Source organism: Toxoplasma gondii, chromosome VIII (assembly GCF_000006565.2).
Source record: "Toxoplasma gondii ME49 chromosome VIII, whole genome shotgun sequence".
Lineage (NCBI taxonomy): Eukaryota > Apicomplexa > Conoidasida > Eucoccidiorida > Sarcocystidae > Toxoplasma > Toxoplasma gondii.
Genome location: NC_031476.1, coordinates 5414266 through 5430861, shown reverse-complemented (window position 1 = coordinate 5430861; position 16596 = coordinate 5414266). Strand labels below are relative to the sequence as shown.

The 16596-nt window shown below is 54.3% G+C and overlaps 1 protein-coding gene across 1 annotated transcript; it reads left to right on the top strand.

The window, feature by feature from the left end:
• Window positions 1–708: 708 nt before the first annotated feature.
• Window positions 709–16100, top strand: TGME49_270090 (hypothetical protein; the record flags this gene model as incomplete). The annotated part of the gene is made up of 17 exons (XM_018781567.1): window positions 709–2341; window positions 3436–3569; window positions 4150–4293; window positions 4798–5071; window positions 5270–5499; window positions 5922–7551; window positions 7789–7938; window positions 8316–8431; window positions 8737–8793; window positions 9270–9333; window positions 9914–10054; window positions 11072–11759; window positions 12411–12537; window positions 13457–13483; window positions 14254–14382; window positions 15247–15363; window positions 15855–16100. 17 exons carry the CDS (start codon window positions 709–711, stop codon window positions 15957–15959), a joined length of 5766 nt encoding a protein of 1921 aa, XP_018636603.1. The 3' UTR covers window positions 15960–16100.
• Window positions 16101–16596: the final 496 nt, after the last annotated feature.

Below are 16596 nucleotides of genomic sequence, written 5' to 3'. Positions count from 1 at the left end.
GCGCGCCGAAGAGGCAAATCGGATTTTCTCTCGAACGAGAACATCTTTTCATGCTACCTGGTGCTCTCTGCGCTTCTCCCTCACACTCTCTCTGCTCCTGCGAACAGGTTCTCTTGGTCTGTCACTTTCTCATCTCCCGCTTCAACTGGAGCTGGAGACGTTATCCTGGGGCCTGTCGCGTCGCCATTCGACTTGAGGAGTCCAGCTGTCAATTGCGGCTCGAGCTCGAAACGAGGATAAAGCAGTGAGGTCTCGCGGTGTCTGTGGAGCGCCGCGCCGCGACCGCTGGAGCCGTAGAGTTACATTCATCTCGAGGGAGCGCTGTTTTCTTTCTCCATCGTCACCCATCGTCGCGCTCTTCAGTTCGACAGAAGGCGCAGGCGAGAGCCAGCTCAAGAAGTAGCTGTGCAGGAAAATGTCTACTTAAGCTGTGAGCGCAACGTCTTTGTTGCGAGCGAGGACAGACGAGACGGAGGAAACTGTTTTGTCTCTTCTTCCCTTCCCTTGCTCCTCCTTCTCTTCCTCCTCGGCGTCTCCTGAGTCTCTCGTCTTCTGTCTCCGCTTCTGCGCGCGAGCGTCTCTGGCGGAGGGTCTCTGTTCTCTCCGCGACTCGAGGACGGCGCCAGTTCCTTCTCTGCGGTAGGATGAACTCGTTGAACGCACCCGCTCGCGAGACGCGACTGGAGGAAAATACGGGAGCTCTCCAAGATGAGGAGAGCAGGGGAGACGCGGCCTTGTGCTGCGTTCCCTGCTTTCGCACGGAGGAAAACGATTCTCCTGTTCGGCTGGCAGCGACGAAGCGCCAGTTCTTCGGCGCCCCAGCGCCCTCTTTGTCAAGCTGCACTTCGAAGTCCACATCTGGCATTTGCCGCTTCTCTCCATCCCCTCTCTGGCGTTGTGTTCCCCTTGCGGAGCTCCTCCACTCGCCATAAGGACTCGACCGCTTCGCCCAGCCAGCTACGTCGTCCTTCTCCTCAGTGTCGGGATTCGAGTTCTTCGTCTTGTGCTTCTCCTTGTTCTTCTTCGTCTCGCGAGTCTTGTGTTTCTTCTTCTTCTCCTTCTTCTTTTTCTGCTTCGCGTTGGTCTGTTTTGTGGGGCCTTGCGCCTGGTCTCTCGCGTTGTATTTCTGTGTTTACGCAAGTGTCTCGGCGGCGTTTCTGCGCCTCGCCTTTCTCTTCGTCTTTTTCTCCTCGCTTTCCTTCCTCTGCCGCTTCTATTCCGCCACACATGACGTCTCTGCCGCGGTCGACTTGGACGTCTGTCTCGCCTGACGCGTCTGTGTCGTCTCGCGCTGCCTCATCCCTGTTGCTCGCGCCGCAGGCAGCGCGAGCTTTCCTGGAGGAGGCCGCGGCCGCCGGAGAGACAGGCGCCACTGGTCCCCTTTCGAGCGAGGCGCAGGTGCCGCAGGACGCGAGTTTCAGGCGCTGCGCGCGGCACCGAGCAGCGGACAGAGAGACGGCCGCGAAGAGTGGAAAAGAGTCCTGGTCTTCGTCGCGAAACGCCGAAACAAATGAAGAGCAAGAAGCCGGCGCCTCTTTCCGTGAGGCTCCTGGGAGAGACATAGTGCGAGAGACAGAGAGAGACACAGGGCAAGAGGCGGAGGCCTCAGGGCGGCTGGAGAAAAGAGCGAAAGAGAAGAAAGGAAGACCGAGGGGGGTGAAGGCTTTGGGGGCGCAAGAAGGAGAGAGAAGCGATGCAGTCCTGGAGAGGAGGATTGAGAAGACAGAGGGACAATCTGTTAGGAAGAAAGAACCATGCAGAGAAAGCGCGGCCAAAACAGGAGAACTTCATGCACAAGAGTTGAGACTGGAAGGAGAAAAGGACGTTCGTCGGAAGAAGCGGACGCGAAGCAACGCAGGGAGCACGAAAGGCTCATCTGAGAAAGGAGACTTGGCGGATGGAAACGCGAAAACGCAGGAAGTGACAGGCACCTCAGATCTTCGTCAACGAAAAGCCGAGGCTCTGTGGCGAGAGATTCTCGCTCTCCCTGACGCTGAGGCTCGAAGCGAGGCCATCAAGGCCTTCCCTCCCTTAACCGTACTGACGCCAAGTGCACAAAGGATCGAAAGACGCCGTCGTGAATCCGTGTCATCCTCGACCTCGTCTTCTTGCTCGTCCTCTTCTTGCTCGTCCTCTTCTTGCTCGTCCTCTTCTTCCTCTCGCTCATCGTCTGTCTCTCGTTCCATTTCTGAAGCGCAAGGAGGTCCTAGACGGTACCGGGTGTCGGCGTCGATGTTCCGTAACCTGACTCTTGCAGCTAGCGAGCACCTGCATGCGTCTCACGAGGCGCTGACGCATCTGGCCAACGCGTTCGCTATCGCAGGTCGACAGCATCTGCAAGGTACGGAGCTGCACTGAAGCTCCATGACTCTTTCGTTCCCGGACAGAGTCTGCGGCACAAGGCTAGTGGCCGTCGATCGTTCTCGATCGTTCTGTTTCTTTCGGGAGTTGCGTCCGGTAGAACGCCGACTCCCTGGGGTTGTGAGGCGTTCCCGTCAAAGCGTATTAATCGAGAATTACATTTTTTATTTGAAAAAATATCTTTTTTACAAAAAAGGCTTTTGTATTATTAAAGAAATACCCTAAAAAAGAAAAAATTAAATACGGATAAAATATTATACTTTGAAAAAAAGTCTTTCGTCTCCTTCACTCAAAGCATCAGTGACGACGAAGGAAAGAGACCGTGGAGACAAGTTCTCTTGCGTTCGTTTGCCGTAGCACGGCGGTCGAGACGCCACCCAGTTCCTTTTCGACCGGGAGAAGACGCAGTCGCGTTCCATAGCTAAAACCTGCAGCCAGGCGAGCACCGCGCGCCGATTCAACAAAGAAAAACAGTCGGAAGCGCGTCTGTTCAAGAAACGCAACGGGCAGTGGGCGGGCAGAGTATAGACAGCCATCGTGAGTGATCGCGTCTCAAAACTGGACGCCTGCTCAGTGTCCATGGTCGAGCTGTCGCCTCTGTGTTCTGAGTGACGCCTTCGCTGGACGGCCGTGTGACAACGACTTTCTGTGCGAGTCGCTCCTGGGGGTTCGGAACTCGTTTTCTCAGAAACGAACGCCGGCTCAGGGGAACGCCGGCTCAGGGGAAGACGTTGCCTCTTCTTCTCTTGTTCGCTTCGCGCTGGACAAGGGGGAGTCCGAGGTCTTTTGGACAGAGAGAACATGCCGGTGGCATTGGGCGCAGCTGTTCAACTTCATGTGAAAGGGATGGCGCCCACTTTCGCAAAAGACCTGTAAACGCTACAGCGCTTGTGCAGGAAGAAAGTCGAGTTGCCGTTAAGGCGCCGGGTGTCGACGCGATTTTCAAGCAGCAACTTACGTTGGCTTTGCGAAACGCCTCGAATGTGTGTCTTCAGGATAAGCGAGAGTCGTCAGAGAACAGAGAGCTCTGCGTCCACTTCCTCTTTCGTTGTTTTTGCGTTTTCGTGAGCGCAGGCGCATCCTCTGGGAAGAGTGGAGCAGAGGCGGCTGGAGAAGGCGACAGCCGCTCGCGAGACGAAATTCTCTTTGCCTTTGTCAAGCGGGGGCTCTTGGCGGAGGCTCACGATTTAACTGCTCGCCTCGGAGCGGTGAGAGAGGTTGACAGTTTCGACTGCGGAAGGGATCGAAGTCAGTTGTTTCGTTAAATCGCCTGCGCCACTGAGGAATTCCCCTTCTGCCAGGTTCCAGGCGCCGTTTGTCGGCCACTGCTCTCACGCGTACTTTGACCGCGCGCGCAAACGACCCGAGAGACGCTCGGATGAGAAGCGACATGAGCAGCGAAACACGAGGGGAAGGGAAGACAGAGAGAGCGCGGGAATGGAGCAAACAGAAGAGGACGAGAGACGAGAGAAGAACAAAAATGGCTCTCTTACTCCTTTCTTTTCTGTCCGTTGGCGCTCCATGCTCGTCGCCAGACTGAATACATTTTCGCGGCTCGTCCGAGGATTCAGGAGAGGGCGGAAGTCTCGGCAGTTCACTTCGTGGAGGTCTCTTTGCACAGGACGAAGCTCCGGTGGTTCATCGAGTTCACTTGCTTTCCGACTTCATCTGGTCTATCTTGTCGAACTGCGATACCCTGGCGAACCTGCGGCTGCCCGGCGCTGTCCGAAGGTTTGTCCTAAACACGGTGTTCCATGCAAGACGCGTTCGCGCTGTTTTTGTGTGCAGAGTTTGCTGCATGCGCGCTGGCTGGACGGCGCAGAAGCCGTTCTCTCCGACTACAATTCTCAGCAGCGAGTTGGAACGCTTCACCACGCGGCGCCGTGGAGAGGCTCCCGCGAGTCGTACTTCCTTCTGTTTCTGATCGACGAGGTGAAGTTCTCGTTTCTCGCATGCGAGGCTTTCCAGGCGTCTGCGGCGAGCAGCGTTGCTTCTCGACTGCAACATGGAGCATCTGTAGACGCGTTGATTTACATCCCTTCGTCGAGACGCGCATATCGACATGTTGTTTTGCATGGCGGTGGATGCTTCTATACTCACGTACATGTAGACTCCACACCGTTTCTCATATACGGAGTTGCCTGTATTTTCACAAAAGTTTATAGATACGGTTGAGCACGTTGACAGTTCAACTGACAGACGAGGGAACCGGCCTTGGGTGTGGATGTCGTCTCCATCCCGTGCATCTCACCCCGCGAATTCAAAGTGTATCTTCGCGGACATGGCAACATCGAGATCTGCAATCGACAGGCGCCAGTCAGGATGGGAGACTCTGTTGGGGTCGCGAACGTCGGAGACCGTTTCTCGTTCTCGGCCTGTGCAGAGTTCTTCACTCCTCTCAACGGTTTCTGCAACGTCTCTGCGTTTCCCTATCAGGCGGCAGAAGCGAGTGACAGGAGGAGCAGCAGCCCCTCCGAAGCTTGCCGGCAACCGTCCGCGGTGCGCAAGTCCTTCTTGCCAGAACTCGCCGTGAGCGACGCGAGACAGAAGCAGATTGACGGCGAGAGAGAGGGAACGCCTCGTCTGTCTTGCCCGAGGGGAGACGCGCCGCCAGTTGCCGCGTTGACTGGAACCGCAGGAGACAGTGTCGGCGATGACGAGACTCTGCGATTTTGGCTGGAAGGCAGAAGAGAAAGCAGTCCGGAGACAGGTACGCAGGAGAGACAGCCGCATGCAGCGGAGCGTCTCACCAGAGCGTAGCAGACACTCAGATGGATCTCTGGGTGCACAGGCTTGCAGTTCTCAGAGTGCGTCAAGATGACATCTCTCCGGAGACGCGCGACGACTCTCGGTCTCTCTGACTGTGGGGCTGTCGTCTGCGGCTTTTGTCTCGTTTTCGCTTCTTCAGGCGTCGACGCGGGGCGCGGCTCCGGCTGGAAAGAGGAAAGAACTCCGAGGAGAGACACTCCAGAAGGTTCAGAGAGAACGGCGAAGACCACTGCGGAGCGTATTGGGTGGGAAGGCTTCAGAAGTCCTGGCATGAGTGCATGGCCCAGCGACGGAGAGAGACGAGCAGGAAGAAACGCGGAGAGCACAGACGGCGAACAACTGTGGCATCGCTTCGTTCGTTGGAGAAAGGCGAGTGCAGGGGACAGTCGACTTTCGTTGGGCGAGGGAGAGATGGTCTGGGATATCCGAGGCGGCATGGAGTTCTTGCAGCTCGCCACATGCGCGCGTCCCGACGGTCTCTCTCCTGTCGCCTTTCGGCGCGTTCTCTCTGGCCGCTTCCTCGCTACTTTCCGCTCCTTTCTCTGTGGTAACAACCGCGCAGTGTTTGGATGCGCATTTTTGGCGACATGAGAAAACTCGTGGAATTTCCCAAAGATTCTCCGTCCTCGCACTCGCTGTCTCGTCTCTCTGTCGTGTCTCTTCCGCGTCCTGACGGAGGACGTTTGTGTGTGTGAGTCTTTCTGTCGGCACTGCGTCTTGTTGCCTTTTTGAGTGGGCGAGCAGTTCGACGGACTCCCCGTTTGAGTCCTTTGTCTTCCCGCTTTTTTCAGGACATGAGCAAACCGAGGAACGCAGACGACGCAGAGCGACCGGGGAAGTTGCCGCCTCTGCATGCATGCACTTTTCTGGGGCGGCGAGTGAAGACCGTTTCCTTTTCAGAGTCTTCGAGTGTGTGCCTCACACCGCTTTTGCCTTCGCCGGACTTGAACGTTGAGATCTTCGACCCGTCAGCTGGTCTCGGGAAGGTCGCGAGCTTCAAACGGCAGCTTGGTTCGCGAGTCGCCGCGTCGAGACGAGGTCACACCGCAGAGATGCTTCAGACAACGCCTCCGACGAGTCTGCCTGGATGCCGCCTCGGCGGCGACACCCGAGGCGAGAGGCGAAGCGAAGACATCACGTTGGATTCGGCCAACAGAGACGAAAGAGACAACACCGTCGACCTCAACTCCACATCTGCCTCAGATCTCCCCCCCGACAGGTGCCTCTCCTCGTCGATGCTTTGTCCTTCTTCCTCTCCTCTTTCTTGGTCAACTTCTTCCTGTGACGCTCCTTCCACCTCATCGCAGGTGAATGGGGAGACATCCGCAGGAGGACAGCAGGGATTCGAGGACCGGGACTGGTGTCTCCTGTCTGCCAGCACAGACGCACGATGCTGGGTCGTGCCTCTCTGCGCGGTTATTCCCTCACTCACAGAGCAGACGATGCGGGTACTGCTGCGTTTGCCTGAGATGCTGGAGGAGGAAAGAGAAGAAGGACGTCGCAGGCTGTTGGACGCAGAGCGGACGCCTGCAGAGAGGACAGAGGAGACCGTCCAGGGAGACGATCGGGAGAGTGTACACCTTCGCGAGACCTCCAATGAGGCCTCTCAGAGAGACGCTGAAGAAGGGCAAGGAGACACAGAGGCGAGCCTCGTGGAGACCCGCGGCGGAGGCTCAGATGGAGGCTGGCGGCCGGAGCGCGCAAGGGATGAGAGAGACATTCAAGCCGGAGGGGAGACCAGAGAGCGTTCACAAAGACAGACATGTGCAGATGTCGAGGAGGGACAGCTGCAGGCAGACGAAGCTGGAAAGAAGCGAGACGGAGGAAAAACGAAGAAGCACCCGCTTCGCCGGGACAGCGCAGAGGGCAAGAGTCGCAAGAAGCGACAGGCGGCTTTTGGAAAACTCACAGGAACGAAGGAGAAGTCAGGTCGGGAAATCAACTATGCCTTACTTCTTGCATGCACGCCGCCAGCATCTGCTTCTCTTTGCCCTCCGGCACTCGCAGGCGACTCTCCAGCGCTCTCGCGCCGCATGCAGTCTCCGTCAGGCGCCGTTGAAGCCTATCAGAAGGATCATCACCTCGCAGCTTCTCTCTTGGCCTTTTCACCTTCGCCTCTGTCTCCGTTTCGTCCACCTTCTGCTTCTCCTTCGCTTCTCTCTGCTGCAAGCCTCGCTGGTGACAGAGAGGTGAGGCATGCAACACCCAGCTCGAACATGGACTCCCCTGTCGTCGACGGAGCGACTTTCCCCGAAAAGAAGACAGACGGGTGCTCCTTGTCTCTGTCTTCACCAGAAAAGGGAGCTACGCCTCTTCCTTTGGAGGAGGTCTTATCGTCTCTCTTCCCCTTTCTCACCGCCAGTCAGAGAAACGTCGTCTGTTCTGTCTTGCGGTCTCCAGCGCCTGTCGTCCTTGTTCAGGGTGAGCAAAGAACCCACAGACCAGAGAGAACAGAATGAACTGCAGATGCGTGCGTGGAGCTCTATCTGCGTTTCTCTTCCTGCTTCTGTCTCCCCTCGTCTATCTAAATACGTCTACCGCCTTACCTCTGTGCACCTGCCTGCATCTCTCTTTGCCGACGCTCTGCTGCGTTCTCACACTCCACGGCGATCTGCCATATTTTGCGTGTGTCTCGACGGAAACTTTGTTTTTCTCCAGGACCGCCAGGCACGGGGAAAACTCTCGTCGCTGCATGCATTTTGAGTCTCTGGGCCGCTGGACTGGACGGCGAGACAGCGTCGCCGATTTTCGCGGGGGCAGGGACGCATGCAGCCGTCGATGCGCTTCGAACAAAGTTGAACAATCTAGGTGCGAGACACCCCAGCTCGTTTTGACGGTCACAGAACCGTTGTGGTTCACATTGAAGGACATTTAAACAGAAATTCAGAAGTGATGCACCACCCGCATGCGTATATATTTCTACGTGTGTTTCTACACATATACACAGACACCAATCAATACATATACATATATATATATATATCAATGCATATATATATATACCAATGCATATATATATATATATATATATATAAGTATATGGATAGGCGTTTGTGTGCGTTTCTGGAGACATGGAGTTTTGGATACTACCAGTGATACATGCACATGTTTCCATGTCGATGGAATCCGTTTTTCCGGCACCTGAGGAGAGCGAGCGATTCACAGTTTCGACTTTTCTTCAACAGGCGTCAGGTCGCACGCTCTCGGAGTCCTCGAGCGAAAAGGCGACTTCATGCCCGCGTCGGGAGGCTCGTTTTCCCCCTACTCGCCGCGCCGCAGTTCTGAGCTCGGTGGATCGGAGGTGAGCTTTCTTGCCGCCGTTGTCTCTGCATGCGCATGCGTTTGCACTTTCTGTGTGACTACATGCATCACCACATGCAGTTTCGCGTTGCCTCTGGAATCGTGGAGCTACGGCGACGCCACTGTGCCCTCGTTTGGACTGCTCTGCATTTCTCGGATCCTCTCGCCTCTCCAGGATAGCTGCACATGCATGCAGTGCATGCAGCCGCGTCGTCGTACGCTGTGTGCATCGACTGGTGCCGCATAAAAGCTGTTTTTTTTCAACGGCATGCGGCTCTTCACTCTCTTCTCCGTGTGCCTCTCCAGACGCAGACGCTCGCCTATCGCCAGCGCGTTCCAGTCTTCATTGACACCGTCTATCAGGTACAGTCAACGAGACCGCACTCGCGCCCTGCTGTTCCGGCCTCTCCCCTTCAGGTTCCTGGCGTCCTTTGTGGCCGTCTTGAGTTTTTCGAACTCAGTGCTTGTTTTCACGGATCCTTTCCTCGAGGTACAGGGGTTTTTCTCTCAGAGTTTCTGTCCTCGCTAAAGTTTTAGGTTGTCAAGTGAAGAAGGGAATACTCGGAAAATAGTACTCTGGATGCTACAGAACCTGTGTGCAGATGCATGCATGCATATGCATGTTGGCATGCTCAAATATGCATGTAGTTATGTACGCAAGTGTCTCCTCGGTGTCTGGAGACCTGTGAGATGGCGCGTGAGGGCGTGTATCTCGATATGGCTTGTGCACCGCAGCGAATGCTGAGACCCCCACAAGGGGAATTTGTGGACTCGTCGGATTTAATTTGAGAGCTGCATGCACCCGCGTCTTTTTCGCTTCTCCACACTCTGGCGTGCAGGGCAAGAATCTCCGCAGAATCGCGCCGCGCCGCATCCTGATCGATGAGGCCTCTCAGATCACCGGTACAGAGTCCAGTGACGAGACCCAGACAACCCGACGTTTCGTGATAGCTTGAAAGGCTGTTCCCAAATCCGGATGCACGGGAATTTACCGAGCATGCGTTTCGTCGCTGTCATCTTCCCCTTAGGTCTTCCTCGTGCATGCATGCCTCTCCAAAAAATCAGTGCAACCCTCATACTGCATGCGCCTGCGCTCATCATGGTTCGTGAGCGGAACAGTCTACGCGCCAGGGACTGCATGCGTGGTCCGTTGTGTGCACAGAAATATAACACCATGAAAATCAGTGCATAAATAAATATATATATATATATATATTTATATAAATACATCTACACATAAACATATATACATATATATCTATTTGTTTATGTATTTATCAAAAGCGTACAAAAGCCGTACTGTGGACATGCACGTATGCATACCAATACATGCATGCACATCCACATGCACATGCATATATATATATATATATATATATATATATATATATATATATATATATATCTTGTGTGCCTGGGAAGGACTTGTTCGTCGCAGTGGCGGCACATAGCGGGCAAGAAGGCGCATTGTCTTTTTTTTCAGAATTCCGGAGTTTGATTGTTCTCGCGCAAACCAAGTGCACAAAGCTCGTTCTCGTGGGCGATCCGGCGCAGATTTCTGGGCAGAGCATGCAAGCAGGTCCCATCGCGGTTCGCTCCGCCTTCGACAGCTTCCTAACGCAAAGTCCGCGTTTCTGAATTTACCATGTCTCCTTGGCTCTCGTCGCCTCGTTGAGTCGCTTGTGGTCCAGTGCAAATCTCTTTTCGCTTCGGCCTCGATGTCGCTACGCGCGCGCAGGTCTCTGTTTTCCGGATGCCGAAATCCTAAGGGGGCTAGAGACTTAGACAGCACCGATAAAGGTCGCGGTGTGCAGTTCAGCTCTGTTTGTTTAACTGTGTGAATTCATCTTAGGTCGGAAAACTTGGGTCAATCGAGCTAACATCGTGGTGTGTTGTCATGGCAAGAGGGAAGCGTATATTGCGAAGAAGCGACATCTCAGAAAAGTTTAAAAAGAATTTGGCTTTAGAGCTGAAGGTCGATTCGTACTTCATCCCAGCAGAGAGAGAGGCTTTCACTGTTTTCCCTGTCTCGTCGATCTCGTGTGATACACACGGAGTCGGTCGGCGTTCCAAGACGCCACCGTGAAGGGCGTAGGTCCGCCTGGATTTGCATGTCGGCCTAGCTGTTCTCTCTGTCGATATTTGCATCTGATTCTGTATGCGTGGTTCCGAGTCTTGTTCTCTTTTTCCACTGAAGTATACGCCTATGCACAGCTGTCAATTGTCCAGACAGGTTCTGTTCGTCCGTGCCTTTCATATGAATTTTTAGTCTTCTCGCTGCCTTCGCGTCCGTCGTCGCACTCGACAGCCATGCTTAGATTCAGTGACTGACGCCGCATGATCCTTTCTGTTTCCGTCTTCGCTGTGACTTCTCGAGACAGTTGCTGAACCGAGCGAATACAAAGATCCGTCTGAGGCTTTTCGAAAAAGACTGGGGTGTTGCCTTTGTTTGGACAACAGAGGATGTTGCAACTGAGAAGGCAAACGGATAATATGGATGTAGCGTCCGAACGCGGCGACAATGTACATATTTATCAATGCATGCATGTACGTATGCACATAGGTAGATGCGCATATACAGGATGTTCTTCAAGTCGTGAACCGGTTCGGCTTGTTCTCGGACTTCCCTGTTGTTGTGCAGGCGCGCTACCACAGTTTTTTCTTCTCGACACACAGTTCCGCATGCCTGGGAGCATGTGCGAAATGATTTCTTCTCTCTTTTACCAAGGCCTTTTGAAGACCCACCAATCCGTCTTCTCGCGTCCAGCTGACCTCTCTCCCTCTATTCCTTGGCCAAAGAGAAATCGAACTTCTCGCTCTCTCCTTCCGCCTCCTTCTCCGTCCAATGATTCGCCTTCTTCTCTTTCTCCTTCGTCGGTCTCTTCTTCTCTTTCTCCTTCGTCGGTCTCTTCTTCTCTTTCTCCTTCTTTGGCGTTTGCACCTTCCGCCAGCCACGACTACGCCGGCGTCGACAGCGCGGTCCCCCTCCTGGTGATTGATACCGGTCCTGCTCGTCTCTCTCCCTCTCCTTCTCTCTCTCCTTCTGTCTCTTCTTCTCCCTCTTCTTCTGTCTCTTCTTCTCTCTCGTCCTCTTTGAGGGCCGCGTCAGGCGCTGCTGGTGCGTTGAGCTGGTCGGAGAGGCAGTGGGATTTGAGGGAGATCATCGACCGAGACGATGGCGACGTGGTGGATCTTCTCCGGGAAGACCAAGCGACATGCTCGCGCATGCAGCGGCGACAAGGCCTCCTCAAAGAGGGCCAGGAGACAGCAGGCAGGTCTGCTTCCCTGCACACCGAAGGCAGTGTCTGGCTGTCCTACTACAACGCTGCGTGAGTGGACCAGCCAAGTGGAGAAGACACACGGCTTTAGATTGATCCACCATCGGCTGTTTCTAAACCTTGCTTTCGCCTGAAAGACTGTTCGCGAAACCTGCAGCAGACTGGTGCCGCAGCGGGCGTTCGTTCAGACCTCGCCGTCTTCTCAGAGGCTTGATGCCGCCTCTCAAGCGCCGTCAGCGTCTCGGGACCGTCTCGTTCTTCTTCCCGGTGCTCCACCTTTTTTACGCGCGTCACGCTTCGTTCTAGGCGTCGATTGCGTTGTTTTGCCGCTCTGCTGTCCTCTGCATGCATCCCGCTCTTTCTGCGAAAGTCTCCCCTCCTGTCATCGAGCAACAGCCTGCCGGTGTGTCGGTGGATTCGATCCCTCTGTCCGTGCGAGTTTGAGTCTCTAAGAGACCAACAGTCGTTCTTTTAGTTTTTCTCGACATCTACTTTCGCTTGAGCCTGCGCGTCTGTTGCGGACGGAAACCGTTCCCCAAGTTCTAGAGCGTTAGCAGAGCACAGTTGAGAGGATCCTTCTTGGAGAAAGAGAACCAACTGAACACCGTGCATTAATAGGACAAAGACACTCAGGCGCATCTGGGATCCTTCTCATTCGCGTTGTGTCTTTGGAAACAACCCTCTGTGTGCTTTGTCTTCCAGGGAGGCACTCCTCACAGTTCGCTGCACTTCGCTGCTCCTGCGCGACGGTGTAGCGCCAGAGGCCATTGGAGTGATCAGTCCTTACCTCTGTCAACTTGCCCTTCTTGAGCGCATCCTCGGACGGAAGGTGAGAGACTGTCTTCGTGAGTATCCAGTGTGAGAGGACCCTCTCCGCGCGTCTCGAGACTGAACACCCCAGACAAGGCGATGTGCCTGGAGAGACGTCCTGTGAGACTGAAGGCATCTGCAGCGACAGCGTGCATATCAACGGGGAAGCCACAAAGATCTCGTCTTCCCCCGTCGATCCTTGGTGACGACGCAACTCCAGAAGACGCGAGAAGAAAACGCCTCGCTCAAGCAAAAAACTGCCTTGTGGCTCGCTGAGGTGCAATCGCTGTGTGAGTCGTGCCGCGCGACCGGGGGGCTTCCCAAAGAAGCTTGATAAAACTTGGGCGCAGCTGGAAATGGAAAGGAACTCCTCTTTCGACTCGACACAGTAAAACGGGGATGTCGCCTCAGAATCCGCTTCGCCGACGAGCTTGAAAGGCGCCTCGCATCCACCACTGCAGGCGTCTCGCAGACTCCCCGTCACTCCCGCTTGTTCCTGTTTCTTCTTGTTGGGTTCCTCGTTGTGTAACGCGCTCGCTTTTTTTGTCCGGCCGCGTCGGCAGAAAAACCAAAGCCATGCTTCTTCTGTGGCATTTCGGTGGCTCCAGCTTTCGCACTTAAGAGTGAACGTTGCGAAGAAGGCAAGGGTGCCTCTTAATGGGGCTTGGAACAGAAGAGGAAAGCGTTCCTTTCGTCCATGGAGCTTCTCCACTCGGGATGTCCCTCTGTCGTTCTTATATTACTCCAGTGACACTGGTCAAGTTCCTTCTACGTGCTCAGCAACTAGGCAACACCCAGATTTGTTTCAAAGAACAGACAACGCGTTCGAGAGACGCAGGTTTTTTTCGCGGTCGGCATGCCGCTGGAAAGGGGGAGGGCCTTCCCGCTGCGTGGACTTTTTTGTGTGCGTTTGCCTCTGCATGCAACTCAATTTCCAGGCCTACCGACGCGTCAGTCGCCAAGAGGTAAGAAGGCCGTTTGCGAGAGAGGAACGCGAATCGGGGAAGAGGAAGGCAGCCGGAGAGAACTACGAAGAAAAACCTCCTACGGAGAGCCGTAAAAAGAGAAAGAAGACGCGCACGGCGCAGAGACGACAAGCAGGGAAGGGAGAGGAAGAGAACGCGGAAGCAGAGGATGGAGAAGAGCAGGAGGAAGAAGCCAGGAAGGGAGGAGAAGCGAAGAAGGAGGAAGCTCTCAAAAAAAGAGAATGAAGACCGACACAAGAAGACGCGAAATGGGAAGCACACGGAGAATAAAAAGACCTGTGTACACGCAGCAGTTGAAGAGTGAAGACCGGCCAGTGGTGACCACAGGATGAGGCTGTTGAGGCTGTTCCGTCCAGCATGCTGCTTGACCAGAGCCTGCCCTGGCCAGCGTTTCTTCCGGGTTTCCACGGGAGACCTTTTTCGGCTTATATTCGGACAGAAACAGGCCGCGAGACAGATGGAGAGGCAGAGCGAGGGAGCTTCGACAGGTCACCTGGCGTTTGCGTTCACGACGAAGAGAAGAACGGGAGGGAAGGAGAGGAACCGAAATGCGCAGCGAAGACACACAAACGGAGGAGACACAGAGAGAGGCAGAAGGCAGTCGTCGCCTGTTGCACTGGACTGACGCGCAGGGACTTCCCCGTGTGCAGTTGGATCTTCGCGGAAGGAGGCTGCCGCCTGTTGGGGTCGCTTGCGGTCTTTCCTTTCTTGACGAGTCGTTTCGCATCCTTCGCGGCGCATGTCCTCAGAAGGCGTTCGACGGCCGCATGCATCCCAGGACGGCGCCCAGCGACAAAGTTCTTCTTTCCACTGTGGACTCCTTTCAAGGCGGCGAGAAGGACTACATCATCTTCACTTGTGTCAGGAGCAATCCTGCGGTAGGTCTCCTGACTGGTCAGAAGCATGCGCAGCGAATCGCGAGAAGATCCCGCCTTCCTGTCGGGTGCGAATGCTGCCGCGTTGAACGTAGACGAATGCCAGTGCCTGCATCTGCATTCGTCCGTATCTCTGTGTGTCTCCAAATATGGGTGGATCATTTCCTGAACAGCACTCTGTGTCCACCGTTCGACGCAGCTGTCCTCGATGTCCGTGAAGACCTATCATTTGTCTAGGTGACTATACACATGAATTAGAGCGTCGGACCCCCGCCTTTCTTTCCAGCTGGACGTCTTCATGAAACGACGCAGATGTCACTGTTGCTGTCCGTCTGTCTTGCTGAGGCCTCTACGTTTGGCCAGTCTCTCGACTGTCAGTCATGGTAGTCGACGAGACTTGAGCATGCATGCACTTGAGAGCGAAACCAAAGTCTCCAACTCACACGATGCTGCCAGCGTGAGCGGGCACCCGACCCGGGCAACTGAACAACTCGAACAAGAAACATGTTTTGAGGTGAACAAAGTTGCGATCTTTGGAGACAAGGTAGCGAGAGGAATCAAACCGCTTTTCCCCTCACTGTATGCAAGTTGTTTGCGTCGCTCCGCATGCATGTCTGCACAAGTCGCTACGTTGTGAGTGCAAGCGATGAGTCATTTCGAACCGTTGAGGAGATATCGAATTGCGGGAAGAGAGGCAGCAGGCAGACGTTGCCAACGAGTTGACGGGCCGCGTAAATTGTGTGAAGGGAGGAACGACGTACGAGACCAGGGTGTCTTTGTTGTGGTGAAACCTGAGGCTGACTTCACCATTTGCATAACGCCATTCAGGCGTCGCCTTCCTACCGAATTGTCGCGTCGCGTCTGCAGGGCGCTGTTGGCTTCTTGGCGGACTGGAGACGATTGAATGTTGCTTTTTCGCGAGCGCGAAAAGGTCTCATTGTGATCGGGCACTCTGTCACTCTTCGACAGGATCCGACGTTAGATGTAAGACAAGCGTCTGAAGGCGCAGTCCAAAACCAGCCGCCAATGCGACCGTCGTACTTCGAAGAGAACCGGAATCAACTCGACGTTCCTCCCATATACATTCCAGACGCGCATGCAAACGGATAACTCTCCCTAATCGTGCCTACTCGTATCTATCTATCTATCTATCTATATATATATATATATATATATATATATATATGTATATATGTATGTATGTATGTGTATATGCATATGTATTTGTATATGTGTGCGCATGCCTATATACATGTAAATGTTCAACTATATCTGCGCAATGCATGTAAAGGTGGTGAGATGGACCGATATTGTTCGGAATCCATGGCAGAATAGGTATCCATGTGCAGACGGGTGTATGGTTACGCAGCAAAGGTCCAGATCTGAAGGAGTGGAGTGCCAGGGATTTGGAGAGAGCGCTTTGAAAGCGATATGGACCCCTTTCGTTTTTCATTTTCACTGTTTCTTTCCTTCAGGCACTGTTTCATTTTGCCCGAAAGTTGCATGCAGTGGTCCCCGTGGATCACCCATCCCTCGATGCCATCACAGAAGGCATCTGGCCGCCGCCTTCTTGCATTTGAGAAGCTGTCGATGCGGCGCTGGAGCAGCAGATCGTGACAATGGCGGCAAGCGTGAGATCTGTTGCGGATAAGAAACGCTGTGTCGTTCACGACAGGCACCGTTGTAGCGCGTCCTGCCTTTTTTTTGATGCCTCTACTACAGGTGTCTGGGAATCTGTCGATAAAACCGGTGGGCGATTATCTTACGAAAGGCGTCCGTTTTCTGCCGGCCGCCACGGCTGTGCTTGCAGCGGAGGCGTTCACAGTTACATTTCGTTAGATGCCCGCACCCAGCGCAGTAGCGAAATATACAAGCGGCCAGGGGGCGGAACAGCTCCGTTGGCAGTTTTTCTGGAAAGACCGACGCGGCAAACCAGCGTGGTTTCGCGCAGAAAAAAAAAACGGAACACAAAACACCGTGGCGGGTTTCCGAATCTAGGAGGTCTGTTTCTCCGTGCTCGATTTTTGGTCCGGAGGAAAACGCATCCACATGAAATTCCACATGTGAGAATGAACATTCACTGATCTATGGGAAAACACCGCGGCGTCGTGGATAGTTACAAGGAGTCGCCAGGAAACTTCTTGCTGTTGGCTGCTGTGAGTCTTTTTTTTGCGGGGATTGGAAGGATCAACCGATCGGGGACAGCCATTGTGAGAA